Below are 18,240 nucleotides of genomic sequence, written 5' to 3' on the forward strand. Positions count from 1 at the left end.
TACAAAGTGCTTTGCAACAGCAAAGTGCTTTGCAACGAAGTGCTTTGGTGCCAGTGGAAGAAACACTGTGTGCCAGAGCAGCAGATAGGCAGGGGGAGAGTCAGGAGGAGGTGGAAAGGAGTGCAACACTGTGGGGTTGGCAGTGACAGGGTCCATTGAGCCCAGAAGGGGGGTGGAGACACCAGCGAAGGCTGCCACCAGATCCTATCCCCCCTCCGGGGCCTGAAAGCCTTACGTAGGGTTATTCAGTTCTATATCAGCAATTGAGCTGGCACAGATCCGAGTTGATCCATACCGCTTGCTGGGGTTCAACACAAGGTAAGGAAAACAATATTCCCTTACTTTGAGGAGACTTCTGGCTGCCTCTCTTCCCCCGCAGGATACAGTGGTGGCAGTTTGGGCACTGGAACAAAGGAAACTAATATAATGAATAATCAATTTGTTAAACAGTAATGCTACATTTAGGAGCTTCAACACTGTTTTAATGCAAAAGTCCCGTCCTTTTCTGATAGATTTCTCTCTTCCAGAGAATATGGCCAATCATTGCTTGCATCAGTTCTTTTTGGCAAGCAACAGGAAACCAGTGAGAGGCCTTGAGGTTCTCTGAAAATGGGCAGGAAACGAAGACGGGACTTTTCCGTCCTCAGCATCTCCTCCTGATACACCATCAGCCTACGCAGTTCTCAAAGCTCAGAGGTGCTCGGCCCTGACAGCAACTGGACAGGGCCGAGCTAATACCTGCCTTGGAGCTTCAGTTCCTCTGTCTGGTCCCCAGTCATCTCTTAACAGTTTTGAACACAGAGACCAGCCGTCCAGCTACAACATTCCGGGCAAGGTAAATTTACATGCTGTTATCTCTCCAAAGCCAGGGAGGAAGAGAGGGTTCAGATAGGAGCTGGTGGAGCTGGGCTTCCTCTTTAAACCTTGGGAGAATAGAAAACGGACCACGTAGCATGAAAACTTAGACTACTTTAGTTAGATGTTACTAACAGAGAGGATATGTTTTTACTACTAAGGGTCAAATGGGATGTGGCAGCAAATGGGTGCTTTTCAGCCTGTTTTACAAGTAATAAAATGGGATAGGGTGTGCTATATGAAATGGCCTGAAAGAACAGTGGGTGTTAAGGGGGCAGTCAGGGTAGATGGAGAGTAAAATAAGTGCAACACCTAGTGATTAGCAACCTGCACCCCTCCTCTGTTCCCCACTTCAACTTTTTGAACTGGGTAAACTGAGAATGAACTAGGAAAAGGTAGTTCTCATTGCCCCCACCCAAAGCTACGGAAACCAGACAGAAGGAAGTCCCCTTGGAAAAACTTCCAGGTTAACAGGGAGCCCCAAAATTTAGGCAATCTGTATGAAATCAAATAGTAGCAGACCAAGCAGAGAGTGGGTGGTCTGGGAGTTGTGGCAACCCACTTCCTCCTAAATAAACTGAGACCAGGCAGACAAAACAGTAACAATGAAGGAGCTTATTAAAAAGCCTGCGACGTGTCCAAGCAATGGATAGAAAGATGTTAAGGATGAAAAAGAAGGCACTGATAATCCGACAGAAGGATAAACAAAATGGAAGAGAGGGAGAATTTTGTTATTTGTAAAAGAATATAGCAAGATGGCAAGGCTGTGAAAATGCAAATGGCAAAGAAAGTTCTACAGCAGGCCCTCGGTAGCCATGGGCTCGTCACCTGCAGGTTCCACCATCCATGGATGCCTCCCTAAGAGGGCCTCCAGGATGCCACTGGAAGCCAGTTTGTGTCAGTGACTTCGAGGTCATGTCTGGGAGGTGTTCTGAGGTGTGGGGAGGCCCATGGTCTACTCCGGTGATTTTCAAACTTTATCATCTCACGGCACACTGACAAGGCACTAAAATTGTCAAGGCACAACATCAGGTTTTTCACAATTGACAAGGCACACCGTACTGCTAGTGAGGAGCTCACATCCCCCTTTGGTCCTACTAATAAATGACCCTCCCCTTAAATTCCTATGACACACCTGTGGACCATTCATGGCACACCAATGTGCCACGGCACAGTGGTTGAAAATGGCTGGTCTACTCCATGGGCCACCAGAAGTCACGAATGCAAACTAGAAGTGGCTTCTGTTCACATCCTGGAGGCCTTCTGAGGAGGTGAGGAGGCCCATGGAATTGGCTGTGGTCCTGGTGCAACTTCTGGAGGGCCTGGTGCAGCCCTTAGGGAAGTCATTGCAACATTGGGACCTACATCATTTCACAGTCACTAAAACAAGTGGTTTTGTAACTATTTACTTTTCAACGTACACATTTTGTTTGTTTACTTGTAGGCTTGCTTGTATGCCATTTTATATTAAAAAGTGCTTAGATCCATTTGGTCCATTAACTCACATGCACTTTTTAAGTGCACAGTTGGATTGCTTTCCATTCTACCATAGATAAAGTCTATGCTAAATGTTATTTATTCTCTCTAAGATTCTACAGACCTTGACTGTGAACCTGGGGCCCTGCAAAAAAATGTTTCCAGTTGGGTTCTGCAGGCCGTGGGCGGAAAGACTTTCACAATACGACAATTAAGTGAAAAATGATAATATGACAACTTAGGTTCCTGGTGTTTGTGCATGTGTGTTTTAATTGAAACATATTGGGGGATTTAGAAATACTGATGGCCCCACAATCCCTCCCCAGTTTTGTCTGTGTAAAAAAACCTAGGCATCTGTAAACTTACTAACAACAGAGAAATATCACATCTGAATGGTAGATGAGATAGATCTGAGTTTAAATCCTAGCTCAGACAGAGAAACATTAGAACAGAGTTGAAGCTCCTAAATGTAGCCTTACTGTTTAACAAATTGATTATTCATTATATTAGTTTCCTTTGTCTCGGGCAAAGATGTATGTTTCTTCCTGCAGGTCTGAGTGATGCCTCCCACCACAGGCGAAGACACCCCCTTGATTGGAAATAGAACTGGTAGTCTCTCCTCCACCAATTCAGGTGGCCTCCAGGTACATCTTTACCACCAGCCAAATGCCCTCCATTTGGCCCCAGATTCAGCCGGGAGCCTGACTTTCACGTCTGGGGAGTACACAGCTGAAGAATTGTGTGCTGCAGCTGCCGAAGCATGTGGTAAGTTTTGCGTTTCTTAGACACACAGATGTACTAACTACCTCCCCTTTTCTGGGTGTGTGTGTGTGTGTGTGTGTGTGTGTGTGTGTTGCTTTTTACCAGGCCCCGACAGGTGTCACATTAAGAAATACAAAGAGATTACCAACTATCTGGAAACCACCCCTGAACTATTGCCTCCCACTAGCTGTAGTTGTAACGCTGCTGTTATCCCTGCTTTGGAGGTTGAAAAATGATACGCACAAGAAGTATATTCAAGATTTTTGTGTAGTGCTTCTTCAAAGCCAACAAAGGCCTCAGGGGAAAAAGACCATGTGAGAAATCTGGGGAACGGTTTCCCAGATTATAGGGAAACCAGTTTCCCAGTTATAGGGAGAGACTATAGCTTGTGGCAGAAACAGTTCAGTCTCCCCTGTGATGGCTCTGGTGCTGGGCAGTGAATGCTTTGCAGTGTGACGTCATCACATCACCCCCATACTTCTGGGCAATGGCATAGCTAGAGGGGGGCAAAGCACTAAGTTTGGCAGGGAGCCTCACCGCAGCATGCAAGCGGCCCCTCCCCTTCGGAGCCATTCTGGGAGGGGGGAGGGCATTCGCCTCCATTTTGCTCCCCCCCCCAGAAAGGCTCCAAAGGGAAGGGGAGGGGCTGTTTGCATGCTGCAGTGAGGCTCTCTTCCAAACTTAGTGCTTTGTCCCCTCTCTAGCCATGCCACTGCTTCTGAGTCTGCACCCCCAGCCTTGGACCTCACATCACATCACCGTCGTACAGGCTGACCCATTTTAAGTTTTGTTCACTGGGTTTTTCCAGTGAATTTTTACTATTAAATATCTGAGTTACCAGGAAACAGCCTACCTGTGCTGCTGGTTTTAACTTTGCACATACTCAGCAGGACTTTCCATAGTCCTCACTGAGTCTCCCTCTGGTTTATGCATTCCAAGCTCTGAGTACATTTGAGCAGGGCTGGAAGCCGACAATTAAGACATAGAGGGTCTTTGTGATGCAGACTTTGCCACTATTCTCTGTCCCTCCGCTCCAGCTTGTCTTTTCCCATCTTGGCAAAGCTCCCAACTCACTGGACGGGAATTTCTGTCCTCCCATATCTGTCTTACAAGGAGTGAAAAACGGGAAGGGAGTTGCACGTAGCCTGTCTGAATTCCAGAGTGCTGTAGAAATTTCAGCATCCAAAAAACAGAGTTTGTCTCACTTGGATCTCTGTTCACATTTCTCCCAGGGATTCTTCCTGTCTGCCATTCTCTCTTCTTGCTGGCCACAGAGGATCTCTCAAGCTGGTTTTCACCCAATCATGTCTTCACTGTGGATGAGTCTTGCAGCCAAGTGGTCATCTATAGAATTAGGTATGGTGGATTTCTTCCAAATTCAGTTTGATAACTCATAGAATGATGTTTGATCCTCACTCCAGTCCCCGACACCCGCATCCTATCATGTATTTCATCTACATCTTGCCTGGCAGGTTTTTCTTCCCTGACTGGTTTGGGCCAAAAAAATCATATCGCTTTGGTTTAACAAATGGACAAGCAAACCCTGTGTTGGATTATCCAACCATCGATTATCTTTTTGCTCAAGTAAGTATGTTGGCTTTCTACCTGCGCATCTCACAATGTTGCATTGCGTGTATTTGCTTCACCAATGCAGCCAAGTCTTTGTGTTCAAGCATTTCCTGTTCAAAGTTGCCATTCTGAGATCCTCTACTCACTGAGGGTCTGATCCTATGGGCTGCAGTGCCGGCGTTATACTGGCACTGCTGAGCCAGCTATCACAAAAAGTACTGTAAGGCACTTGTGAGGGAGTAATACTGGTGCACCACTGGTGCTGGGCCCAGCATCAGTCAGCGCGGGGCCACAGTGCTGGAAGATGGACGTCGAGGTACAGATTGTGAGTCCTTGAGGGCCACAAGTGGCCCCCGGGCCAGGGTTTGGGCACCCCTGCCCTAAACCTACCTGGTGTTGCTTCCCTGCCCCATAGGACACAGCAGTTGCCATTTTGGCACCACTGCAGCCCTGGGCACTAAGGAAGCACAGGAGTGGGCAACCCTTCTGATCTCTGGTTCATCTAGCTCAGTATTCTAGACTTTGATCAGCAACAGCTCTCCAAGCCATCAAGCAGAGAGAGGCTTTCCAGGCTAGCTGTTTAGAATCCTTTGGAATTGGGGATCCCCTATATGCAAAGCTCTGCTGCCACTGAGCTGTGGGACCTCCAAAAATTAATTAAGCTTGTGATTTTTAGAAATGAAACACGTAATTATAAATGATCTTTTTCTCCCCCCCCCCCTTTTTGTTGCCTTTTCCTAGTTGTCAAAACTTGGAGTGTCAACTCATGGGGGCTAGGGAAATGTATTATGATTGCTTTGCCGTTCAGATTTTGAACATGAAATGTGATTTTTTTTTCCAAGTTCAGTTGCTTTTAGACTTTTATTGGTAGATTTTTGATCATCTGAATGGTAACTAAATATGAAATCTTATAGGCTGTGAAATGTTGAATCAAGTTGAACCTTAAAGACCATCGCATGTCAGCTATCAAACACAATGGGAAAAATTGTACTTGAGCATGTTAACTATGAAACAGAGTCAACCACTAGATATGATTACGCTATCTAATATTGTGAAATATTAACCATCAGGTATATCAAATGCTGATTTCATTATTTAATGTTTGACATTTTATGTTGGATATTCTCCAGAGCTAGCAAATTGAGGGCAAATATTTGAGGATTTTGTTCTGGCAAAAACAATAGAGTTTTGAGGCACCTTAAAGATTGATTTAACAATACAGGCAGCCCAATCCTACCTAACCCCCCCCCCCATGTGACAATGTGGCAATGCCAGTGGGGCACCTGCTGCATCCCACAGGGGAGGTTTGAACTGCAAAGGCTTCCTCGAGGTAAGGGAACATTTGTTCCCTTGCCCAGGGTAAGCCCTTGCCAACCTGGTGGGTCTACTCAGAACTGCACCAGCTGTATCTTCTTCTTCTTCAAGCTGTATTCAGTCAGGTCCAACTTTTGGCAATCCTAAGGACTAAGTGGCACCAAAGTTTTCGGTATAATTTTCAGCTATATTGCTGGTGCAAGTTCAAGTGAATCTGAGAAGGCAGATCAAGGCCAGGGAAGCTGTTATTGGCAGTACTGCTACCATTGATACGGCCCATGTCCCTGCCTCAATTTCTCCCCCATTTCTCCCCCACCCTGTTAGTAGAACCATAACTTCTAAGTAATCAGAAGGAGTGATTATACTTTATTCCATGCTGGCATGATCTCATCTAGAGTATTGTGTTAAATTCTGGGTGCCACACATAAGAGTGATGTAGCTATACTGAAGTAGGTTCAGAGAAGTACAACAAGGATGGTTAGGGTTCTGGAAAACAAGTCCTACAAGGAAAAATAGAGGGAACTTGGTATGTTTAGCCTTGAGAAGAGAAGGCTGAGGGGGTACATGATAATGCTCTTCAAATACCTGAAGGGCTGTCACATGGAAGAGGGCAAAGTGTTACCCCAGAGAGTAGGTCTAGATCTAATGGGCTTAAGCTGCAGGACAGGAGATTTAATAATAATAATAATAATAATAATAACAACAACAACAACAACAACAACAACAACAACAACAACAACAACAACAACAACAACAACAACAACAACTTTATTTTTACCCTGCCTTTCTCCCCGAAGGGACTCAAGGCGGCTTACAACATATTAAAAACATAATTTAAAAACAAATAAAAACATATTAACACATCATAAAAAACAGCAGTCAGAGTAAAAAAATAGGTAAAAAGAGCATAGAGCAGCAGCAAGTCATAAAAGAATCAGGCCTGTAAAAAATATTAAAAGATGTTAAAAGGTTATCTTGAGATCGCGAAGAAATTTGTAATGGAAAGAGCAGTTCAACAATGGATCCACTTATGGAGGGGAGTGGTGGGTCCTCTCTTACTGGAGGACTTCAAGCAAAGACTTGAAAGGCAGCTTTAAGAGATGTTCTGTGAAGGATTTTCCAGCTTCAAAGAGGGGGTTGGGCTAGATAGCCTTGGAGGCTCTTCCAACTCCAGGCTTCTATTATTGTATAAAAGGAGTTCTATATGTATAGTGGAAAAATAAACTTCTAAACATCCTGGGGAGAAAACGGAACCTCAAAAAACGACGATGCTAGCTACTCACTAGCACATATAAAACAAAGCATTCTCCCAAAAATGAAAAGATAAACAAAGGCACAATATGGTCAGGGAGAGCTGAGTCATTTCCCACTTTGACTATTTCATTCTCAGTCCCGCAGTGATTTTATTAGTGGGAGAACGGATGTGTCCTTTACACTGGAGGCTCAGGAGACGTGTCTCAGCCTGGCTGTGCTTGACGTACTTCGGATTGCCAAGGAGAGGAAAGAGACCTTGGAGAAGGTCTTCAGAAGTATCAGGTGAGAGGAGGACCAGGGTGGAGGGGCTCTGCTGGGAACATAGTGCTGGTGGTCTGGATCCACAGAAGTCTCAGGCTCTATGGGACAGGAACCCACCAATGTGAAACCTGCCCCCGTCCCATTGGTTGTCACAAAAATTCAGGCACCTCAGTGTCTATGTAACTACTTTCTGCTGACTCACAACACGGATTACTCAGGCATTTCCATTTGGCCCCTTTCCATTGTTGCTTTCTGAGATTCTTTTAAACGTCCTTGAGTTGGGAAAATGGGCAGACACACGTGTGTTGTTTCAAGCTCCTTAGAGGAAGGGCAGACTAAAAATATACAAAATGAATAAACTCTGCACATACTTAGAGAACATAAGAACAGCCCCACTGGATCAGGCCATAGGCCCATCTAGTCCAGCTTCCTGTATCTCACCAAATGCCCCAGGGAGCACACCAGATAACAAGAGACCTGCATCCTGGTGCCCTCCCTTGCATCTGGCATTCTGACATAGCCCATTTCTAAAATCAGGAGGTTGCACATACACATCATGGTTTGTAACCCGTAATGGATTTTCCTCCAGAAATTTGTCCAATCCTCTTTTAAAGGCGTCCTGGCCAGATGCCGTCACCACATCCTGCGGCAAGGAGTTCCACAGACCGACCACACGCTGAGGAAAGAAATATTTTCTTTTGTCTGTCCTAACTCTCCCAACACTCAATTTTAGTGGATGTCCCCTAGTTCTGGTGTTACGTGAGAGTATAAAGAGCATCTCTCTGTCCACTTTATCCTTCCCATGCATAATTTTGTATGTCTCAATCATGTCCCCCCTCAGGCGTCTCTTTTCTAGGCTGAAGAGGCCCAAACGCCATAGCCTTTCCTCATAAGGAAGGTGCCCCAGCCCAGTAATCATCTTAGTCGCTCTCTTTTGAACCTTTTCCATTTCCACTATGTCCTTTTTGAGATGTGGCAACCAGAACTGGACACAATACTCCAGGTGTGGCCTTACCATCGATTTGTACAATGGCATTATAATACTAGCCGTTTTGTTCTTAATACCTTTTCTAATGATCCCAAGCATAGAATTGGCCTTCTTTACTGCTGCCGCACACTGGGTCGACACTTTCATGGACCTGTCCACCACCACCCCAAGATCTCTCTCCTGATCTGTCACAGACAGCTCAGAACCCATCAGCCTATATGTGAAGTTTTGATTTTTTTGCCCCAGTGTGCATGACTTTACACTTACTGACATTGAAGCGCATCTGCCATTTTGCTGCCCATTCTGCCGGTTTGGAGAGATTCTTCTGGAGCTCCTCACAATCGCGTCTGGTCTTCACCACTTGGAAGAGTTTGGTGTTGTCTGCAAACTTTGCCACCTCACTGCTCACCCCTGTCTCCAGGTCATTTATGAAGAGGTTGAAAAGCACCGGTCCCAGGACAGATCCTTGGGGCACACCGCTTTTCACCTCTCTCCATTGCAAAAATTGCCCATTGACACCCACTCTCTGTTTCCTGGTCTTCAACCAGGTCTCAATCCAGGAGAGGACCTGCCCTCTAATTCCCTGACTGTGGAGTTTTTTCAGTAGCTTTTGGTCAGGGACCGTGTCGAACGCCTTCTGAAAGTCCAGATATATAATGTCCACGGGTTCTCTCGCATTCACATGCCTGTTGACCTTTTCAAAGAATTCTAAAAGGTTTGTGAGGCAAGACTTATCCTTACAGAAGCCATGCTGATTCTCCCTCAGCAAGGCCTGTTCGTCTGTGTTTTGAGATTCTATCTTTGATGAGGCATTCCACCATCTTACCTGGTATATGTTAGGCTGACTGGCCTATAGTTTCCCAGGTCCCCCCTCTTTCCCTTTTTAAAGATTGGTATGACATTTGCTGTCCTCCAATCCTCTGGCACTGTGGCTGTTTTGAGGGACAAGTTGCATATTTTAGTCAAGAGATCAGCAACTTCATTTTTTAATTCCTTAATAACTCTTGGGTGGTTGCCATCCGGGCCTGGTGACTTATTGATCTTTAATTTATCAATGAGGTCTGAAACATCTTCTTTGAACCTCTATCTGACTTAATTCCTTGGTCAGGAGGGGCCATTCGGGCAGTGGTATTTGCCCGAGGTCTTTTGTCGTGAAGACAGATGCAAAGAACTCATTTAATTTCTCTGCCATTTCTAAGTCTCCTTTAATCTCCCCTTTCCCTCCCTCACCATCCAGAGGGCCAACCGCTTCTCTGGTGGGTTTCCTGCTGCTAACATATTTGAAGAAGCTTTTATTATTCCCCTTAATGTTGCTGGCCATGCGTTCCTCATAGTCTCGCTTGGCCTCCCATATCACCTTCTTACAATTCTTTTGCCACAGTTTATGTTCCTTTTTATTCTCTTCATTAGGACAAGACTTCCATTTATGGAAGGAAGCTTCTTTGCCCTTTACGGCCTCTCTAACTTGTCTGGTTAGCCATGCGGGCACCTTCCTGGACTTAGTTGAACCCTTCTTCCTTTGTGGTGTACACTTCCGCTGGGCCTCTATAACTGTTGTTTTAAGCAGCCTCCATGCACTCTGGAGAGATTGGACTCTTTTTACCTTCCCTTTCAACCTCCTTCTAACCAGCCTCCTCATTTGAGGGAAGTCCACTCGTCGGAAGTCAAGGGTTTTTGTGAGAGATTTGCCTGGTATTCTTCCCCCGACGTGCATGTCGAAACGGATCACAGCATGATCACTGTTCCCCAACGACTCCATAACATTGACATCTCTAACCAGGTCCTGAGTACCACACAATATTAAATCCAGAGTCACCTGTCCTCTGGTGGGCTCCACGACTAGCTGCTCTAAGGCACAGTCATTTAACATGTCAAGGAATCCGGGCTCCTTTTCATGACCAGAACACAAATTGACCCAGTCAATATGAGGATAATTGAAGTCCCCCATGATTACAACCCTGTCCCTCCTCGTCACCTCCCTGATCTGTTTCCTCATTTCAAGGTCCCAGTTTCTGGTCTGTAGGACGATAGTACGCCCCCAGTATTACATCACTCCTCAGGCCTGGTAATTTAACCCATAGAGATTCTATGGAGTCAGACCCACCTTCAATCTCTACTTTGCTGGATTCTATCCCTTCCTTAGCATAAATGGCCACCCCACCTCCAACATGCCCCTCCCTGTCCCTCCTGTAAAGTTTATAGCCCGGGATTGCGGTATCCCACTGATTTTCCATATTCCACCAGGTTTCTGTTATGCCCACTATGTCAACGTTTTCCCTTGTCACCAGACATTCCAGTTCTCCCATCTTTGCTGGGAGACTTCAGGCATTTGCATAAAAGCATTTGTACATGGAATGCTCCAGGATGGGCTGCTTATTAGCTCCTTTGCCCCCGCATCCTCTCACTGTACCAAACCGTCTATCACATCCCATCACGCTACCTTTCCCAATTTCTTCTCCTACTCTGCCTTTACCTTGTTCTCTAACCTCCCCATCCTCGTTCCATAGGGATTAGGAGTCCCGAACCGAATGCCCCTCAGCTCCTGTCAGCTTTCCCCCAGGGATCAGTTTAAAAGCTGCTCTGCCACCTTTTTAATGTTATGTTCCAGCAGTCTGGTTCCATTCTGGTTCAAGTGAAGCCCGTCCCTCTTGTACAGGCCCCGCTTGTCCCAAAACGTTCCCCAGTGCCTAACAAATCTAAACCCCTCCTCCCTACACCACCGTCTCATCCACGCATTGAGACCCCTGATCTCCGTCTGCCTAGCTGGCCCTGCACGTGGAACAGGTAGCACCTCCGAGAACGCTACCTTTCAGGTCCTGGCTTTCAGCTTCCTACCTAATAGCATAAATTTGGCCTCCAGGACCTCCCGGCTACACTTGCCCACATTGTTGGTGCCAACATGCACCACAACCGCTACCTCCTCCCCAGCACTGTCTACCAGCCTGTCTAGATGAGAAGTGATGTCTGCAACCTTCGCACCAGGCAGGCAAGTCGCCATGCGGTCCTCACATCCATTGCAAACCCCCCCTCTCTGTTTCTAATAATCGAATCCCCCACTACAAGAAGCCCCCAACGCCCCTCCCGCCAAGGAGTATCCTGAGTGCATTCAGATATGGGCCCGTCCCCTGGAGAAGGGGTCCCCCCAGGGGATTGTTTCCCTCCTCTCCAGGATGACGTCCTCCAGCTCCGAGACTTCCCACCCGGGCAGCTGAGGAGCTGCATGCCTGAGGTTGGGACGAAGCCTGATCATCCCCGGAAGTCTCCCCATGGTCCTTCTCTGCCTGCCTCTGCTTCACCAAGTCAGCCACCAAGGCTTCAAGGGAGCGGACGTGTTCCCTAAGTCCCTGGAGTTCCTTGCACCAAGGACACATCCATGACATGCCCCAGAGGCATATAGTCATACATGTGGCACTCGATGCAAAACACTGGATAGCCCCCACCCTGCTGCTGGCTGTCTGACTGCATAGCTTTTTTATTTTGTTTGTTTGTTTAGGGGTACTTAAAAACCCTTCACTTGTTTGCTGCCCTCTTCTCAAGGGAAGAGAAGGGCAGTGTCTGGGGCCCTGGCCTCCTCACCCTGCTGCTGAACTCGCACTGAGGCTAAACTCGTGGTGCCTTACCTGGCACTTTGTTCCCGAGGCACTGGGTGTCCCAGAGGCTGCACGCACTTCTGCAGAGGGCTCATGTGGTGGCAGGCGCTAGCTTTATACCCCTAGCTAGCTCCTCCTCCTTCCCTCCTTGCTGATTGAAAGGGGGCTGGTCTTCCCAGGTGAGATTACAAAAGATTAGGAAGAGAAAAGGCTGCTTGATGGGCCTAATCTAATCTAGAGCATCCACAGCTCATGGTACAGCACTGCTTTTCCAGCTCTCAAAACTGCATCGTGACTTTTGATTGCTACCAACATGCCTGCTCATGTACTTTCAGGTAAAGGTATGAGGTGGAAGATTCCAATCTCAATGTATTGTGAAAACCACATCTCCTGTTGGTACCTGTTTGACTTCTGTCTGCTTTTGAATTTTGTCTGCTCTCATTAAAATGGTTGGCAACCTTCAGTCTCGAAAGACTATGGTATAAGCCTACAGCACCCAGTATTCCCAGGTGGTCTCCCATCCAAGTACTAACCAGGCTTGACCCTGCTTAGCTTCCAAGATCAGATGAGATCAGGCATGTGCAGGGTAACAGTTGCTGCTCTCATTGGGTGTCAGGAAAACCATATCCATGCTTGTTCAAATCCTATTCTCACACCAGGCCACACATTAACGCACCAAGAGAGGACCCCTGAAACCGAATAAAGCACCTGGCCAGTCAGGTGTGCATGCTACCTGATGCAGCAACTGCCTTTGTGGGTTGCTGTGTCAAGTCAGAGTGTCTCAAATTCTGCACTGAACCAAACTATCTTCAGGGCCAGTGACGCCATTTTGAAGTCATTATAAGTTAGGCTTTGAAATCTTTTGCTTTCCTCTCCAATATCCTGTCCACCTATCTCTTCCCCTCTTGCCCAATGTAGCATAGGGGTTGGGGTAAAAGAATAAGACTTCCCTGAATATCCCTCTTTCACTCGTGGTGCACAGAAATGCACATCCATCCACTGCAAGCTGGATCCACATGCACATTTGTTAGGCCTCACCACCCTAGCAACACCACTGCTCTCCAGTCAGTCTCTTCTTTACAAATGGAGTTCCTTGTATTTTTGCATAACACTAGTTTTTGCAGCCAGCTTTAAAGATTCCTTATCAGGGAGCTGTTTTACTTAACCTTAGCTATCAGGGAGCTATTTTACTTATCCTTAGCTGGGCAGGAGGTCTGGTCTAGAGGGTTGAGCATCCATTTGCCTGAAGATAACATCCGAAGGTCGCCAGTTCGAGGCCACCGGCACCGTGCGACCTTGAAGCAGCTGACAAGCTGAGGCGAGCTATTCCATCTGCTCTGAGCGTGGGAGGATGGAGGCCAGAATGTGCGACCAGATCAAGAAAGAAACACCTGAATGTTGTGGTTTCTTGAAAGATAGAAACCTTCTTTCAAATTGTAAAAATCCCTATGGGGATTTAAAAATTGCCTGCCTACGTAAACCGCCTTGAATAAAGTCTAAGGAGAAATCTGAGGATTTGTCCTGGAAGGCGCATGGCTGGCCATCCTGCGCTCCTTGCAAGGGAAGCATGTATTAATACATGATTTCTCTCACAGCTCCCCTGCTAACCCCATTCCCATTTCTCTTCCCTCCAGCTACAAGTCTTGTCTTCCAGAGGAGCTGCGATGTCTTCTTCAGACAAAAAACTATGTCACCCGGAAGCGCATCAGACACCAGTTTGGCCAGTCCCTGCGCAAGGTCAGCAGCCTCCAGACTGAAAGCCACTTCCTCAAACTGAAGTACCTTATGGAGTTGGAGGGCCTGACAGGGACCAAGACCAAGGAGACCTTCCTGACAAGGGTCCCTGGGCAAGCGGCAAAGGAAGGCACACGGCTGATCCATGTCTCTGGGGAAAAGGGGATCTTGTTGAGTCATGGTGAGGCTAAGGTAAGAAAGATACTGCAAGGAGGGAAGTACTTTTACTTATAAACAAACATTTTATAAGCTAAATATATCATGCAGGGCAAGGCTTCTGCATGCACCTGGATTTTGTCTAGGAGGGGATGACTGAGGACAACTGAACTAAACAGACCTTTACTTCTACACACATGTTCTGTATGGGGGATTTTTGACTAGAAGCTCAAATCAGATTCAACCCTGCTCTGAACTTATGATATTAATAATGGTCTGATTTTCAGGGCTGTTCTCAATCACAGTGCCATCCCTACCTGAACTATAAGGATAATAGGCTCCTAAGTTTTTTAATGTTTAAAAACTTCAGACCTCACTCCCCCCACCCACATTTTCTTTAAAAAATCAAAGTTCATATTTTATTATACCTCCCTTCCTCCAAGGAGCTCAGGGTGATGTACATAGTTGCTCCTAAACTTTTGTCCTCACAACACCTGTGAGGTAGGTGAAACCGATAGTGACTAGCCCAAGTTCACCCAGGACGCTTCATGGCTGAGCGGGAATTTGAACCTGGATCTTCCTGGTCTTAAGTCCAACTCCCAAACCAGTACAACATTCTGGCACACTTCTATCAGAATGTTAGAGTTGATAGCCCATGTCTAGGCAAGACTACCCGGAAACAAATCCCACTGAGTTCGATGGAATTTATGCCCAGCTATGTTTGTATAAGATTGCAGGCTTCGTCTTATCATCATGAACAGCATGAATGCCAGCCCTTGCTGCTGCTGCCTTTTGCTGGGAGGGAACACTGCTGCCCAATGCAGTGCAGTTTTCTATGGGCAGCTTTGATTTATATGGGCAGCTCCCCCCCCCCACACACCTGGGGAAGAAAACACTTCAAAAGAAAGCAAGACATAATATTTGTCTCCAGACATTGACCTGTGTCTCATAGTGACTGTTACTCCTTCCCTTACATGCCAGGCTTAGCTAATGGTTTCTTATTGGCTATATAAAAGTGTTTTGTGTGTGTGATTGGAATAGAATACTGCTTTCATATTTTTCATCATATCTCTGCTTCTATACTAGCTAGAAAATTACTTTTTCTTTTTTCTTTTCCCCCCATTCTTACCAAGAATTACCAACCAGGGTAATGGTTCAGTGCACTGATTAGAATCTGAGAAAAGTCTGGCTATTAGAAGATTGTGAGAACCTTGTTTTCCAAGTACTGAATGGGGAGGTGATGGGGTGGGGAAGAGTGCAGATTGCACCCAGGAAGCGGGCAGTTTTGATGTTAGCAGTGCCTGCCAAATCCTGGCAAGCTTCATGGATTCAATCTACCTTCACTAGTCCGCCTGAACTTGCATCAGTGATATTGCTGACACAGGTCCAAGTAGACACAGCGTCTGCGTATGGCTTTACCCTGGGGCAAGGGAACAAATGTTCCCTTATCCCAAGGAGGCCTCCTGAGGTAGAACTACCCCCACCCCCCCAGTATACAGTGTACACTGCTTTGGCACCACTACATTGGCACACAGAGAGTTTGATAGGATTGGGCTGCAAGTGAGTACATGAGAGACAGTTAGAATGTTGAGCTAGGAGTGGGGAGACTTGGGTTCAAATCCTCCCTCGGCCAAGAAGCCAACTGGGTGACCATGGGCAAGTTATTCCCTTTCTTGAGAATTCAGTCTTTCCTCATTGGTCTCCAAAATTAAATTTCTGGTCAACACTCATGTCTGTGTTTGTGACAGACACAAAGGGCCCAATCCTATCCAATTTTCCAGGACCAGGGCAATTTTCATGGGAACATTTGTTCCCTTACCTCAAGGCTGCATTGTGGTTGCAAAGGTGCTGGAAAGTTGGATAGCATTTGGCCCAAACTCCTTTGTGACAGACAGAAACTCTTCCTCCTTGACCTATACGCATTTTAATTTATATGTATGCCATTCATTTGCTGAGCTGGATTTGCAGTAAATACAATCTTGGCAACCATGAGCTTTCCACACTAAAATTTTTTATGAAGAGTAGTGTGGGGACTGCCCTGGGAATTTGGTACAAACTGAAAGTGGGGCAGCAGTTAATTACAGTTTGACATTAGGAAGAGAACAAAAGGAAGGGAAGGATGAAAAAAGAGGCAAAAGCTGGCTAGCAGATACAGATTTGTCCCTCTAAGGGCACAATACTAACCAGGTCTACTCAGAAGTAAGTCCTATTTTGTTCACTGGGGCTTACTCTCAGGAAAGTGTGGTTAGGATTGCAGCCTGAGAGTCTAGATGGAATGATTATGGTGATAAACCCCTCCTATGATCCTCTGTGCATGTGCACACACTGACATTTGTAAACCTTGACCCTATGTGGGTTTTTTCCTCCCCTCATTCCATTCCTTCAGACTTGCCATTCATTCTGCGATTTTCCAGAGATCACTGACATCACCATCAAGCAAGCCAGTTGGGATGCTCAACCTGTGGAGAATCGCATTGTCAGCGTGACCAAGACGGACAGCCGAGTCCTGGTGAGTGAGGGCTGCAGAAAGCTTCACCTTCTTGCTTTGGATCCAAGCATGTGCTTGGCCATGCCCTAGTGAAGCATTTGAGTTTCTAAGAACCAGCCTGGGTTTGTCAAAAACAAATTGCGCCAGACTAATCTCATCTCGTTTTTCGATAGCGTGACTAGCCTGATAGACCGCGGGAATGCCATGGACTTAGAGCAACTAGATTTCAGCCACGCTTTTGACAAAATCTCCCATAATATCCAGATGGATAAAATGGTAAAATGTGGACTAGATGGTACTACTTTTAGGTGGATTCTGTTCCCACAGTGTACTACAGTGGGCCCTCAGTATCCACGGGGGATCCATTCCAGGACCACCCATGGATACTGAAATCCACAGATAATTAAATCCGCTGGGGGGCCCAGCACATGCCACAATAACTTACCTGGAGGCTGCACCTGGCCCTGCAGAGGTTGCACATGGCCTCCCACCTTCCTCAGAAGACCTCCCAGACACAACTGGAAGTCACTTCTGGTTTGCATTGGCAACTTGTGGTCATGCCTGGGAGGTCCTCAGAAGTCTTCCAGCTGTGGGCTCAGCATCCACAGATGCTCAAATCTGTGATTGCCAAGCATACCGATAAGGTATGTATTAAAACGTTCTATGTCAACCTGGGGAGAAGAATCAAGACGAATGCCACAGGGTCCTATGCTGTTTGAAATTTCTGCAAATGATCTGGATGATGAAGTAGAGGGGATGTGTACCAGATTTGTAGATGACACAGAGCTGGGTAGAGGAATAGCTAACACCCTGAAAGACCACTGGAAGACCACATGAGGATTCTAAATTATCTTGACAGGCTACATACACCAGCAGGTTCATACCCACAAATAAAGTTCAGTGGAGACAAATATAAAAGTCCTGCATGTAAAGACAAATAATCAGAGGCATAAGTCTATGGTGGGAGGGGGGACCTAGCTTGGCAGCAGCATGTACAAAAGAGATCTAGATATTTTAGTGGACCATAAATTGAACAGCCTGTTTTGTGCTGCTGTGGGCTGTCCCTTTTTGGAGGTTTTCAAGCAGAGGCTGGATGGCCATCATCAGAAATGCTGTAGTCACCTGCACTATGCATGATGTTGGGACTAGATGAGCTCCGAGACCCCTTTCAACTCTAGGATTCCACGGGTCTATCTTTTCTTCTTTCTGAGTGACAGATCCCCATGCCACATCACAAACTGCTTTTCAAACTTCGAGGAAAGTTTGAAATGCAAATGCAGTTTATGATGTGGCATGGGGAACTATCACTCAGAAGGAAGATTCCACTGAGCATGCCCACTTAAGTATGGATCCAAATCAGCGTTCAATCCCTTGATTTTTACCACCACCATGCCTGCTTCTTTTACAAAATCTGGAAAGAACTAAAGTCATGTTGATGAGCCGGTTGTTTTAAGATAACGATCTGAAACAGATGGGATGACTGTAATCTTGTCATGCACAAGCCTTTTCTTTCCTGCCCCAGACTGAAAATCCGGTTTTGTGTGTATTAGAATCAGGAACCCCTTCATCCCAGTTTCAGCAATGAACAGACAAGATGCATGAATGAGGTGGCTGAGTACAAACTGGCCTCCATTTGCCCTTTGGTTAGCAACCTTCAGTCTCGAAAGACTATGGTATAAGCCTACAGCACCCGGTATTCCCAGGCGGTCTCCCATCCAAGTACTAACCAGGCCTGACCTTGCCTAGCTTCCGAAATCAGACAAGATCGGGCATTTGCCCACTCATTCCCATTT

The 18,240-nt window shown here is 46.4% G+C and overlaps 1 protein-coding gene and 1 pseudogene across 2 annotated transcripts in view; one reads left to right on the forward strand and one right to left on the reverse strand.

The window, feature by feature from the left end:
* Window positions 1-682: 682 nt before the first annotated feature.
* The window catches only part of JAK3 (Janus kinase 3), a 41,597-nt gene continuing 24,039 nt past the window's right edge, over window positions 683-18,240 (forward strand). For both annotated transcript variants that reach the window (XM_066634864.1, XM_066634863.1), the window contains exons 1-7: window positions 683-835; window positions 2,883-3,096; window positions 4,326-4,449; window positions 4,566-4,677; window positions 7,367-7,512; window positions 13,704-13,995; window positions 16,346-16,468. In XM_066634864.1, coding sequence (XP_066490961.1) covers window positions 2,892-3,096; window positions 4,326-4,449; window positions 4,566-4,677; window positions 7,367-7,512; window positions 13,704-13,995; window positions 16,346-16,468 — 1,002 coding nt within the window. In that variant the 5' untranslated portion in view covers window positions 683-835; window positions 2,883-2,891. The remainder of the gene's footprint in view (window positions 836-2,882; window positions 3,097-4,325; window positions 4,450-4,565; window positions 4,678-7,366; window positions 7,513-13,703; window positions 13,996-16,345; window positions 16,469-18,240) is intronic.
* Window positions 12,554-12,673, reverse strand: LOC136659651 (5S ribosomal RNA; annotated as a pseudogene).

Source organism: Tiliqua scincoides, chromosome 8, assembly GCF_035046505.1.
Source record: "Tiliqua scincoides isolate rTilSci1 chromosome 8, rTilSci1.hap2, whole genome shotgun sequence".
Classification (NCBI taxonomy): domain Eukaryota; kingdom Metazoa; phylum Chordata; class Lepidosauria; order Squamata; family Scincidae; genus Tiliqua; species Tiliqua scincoides.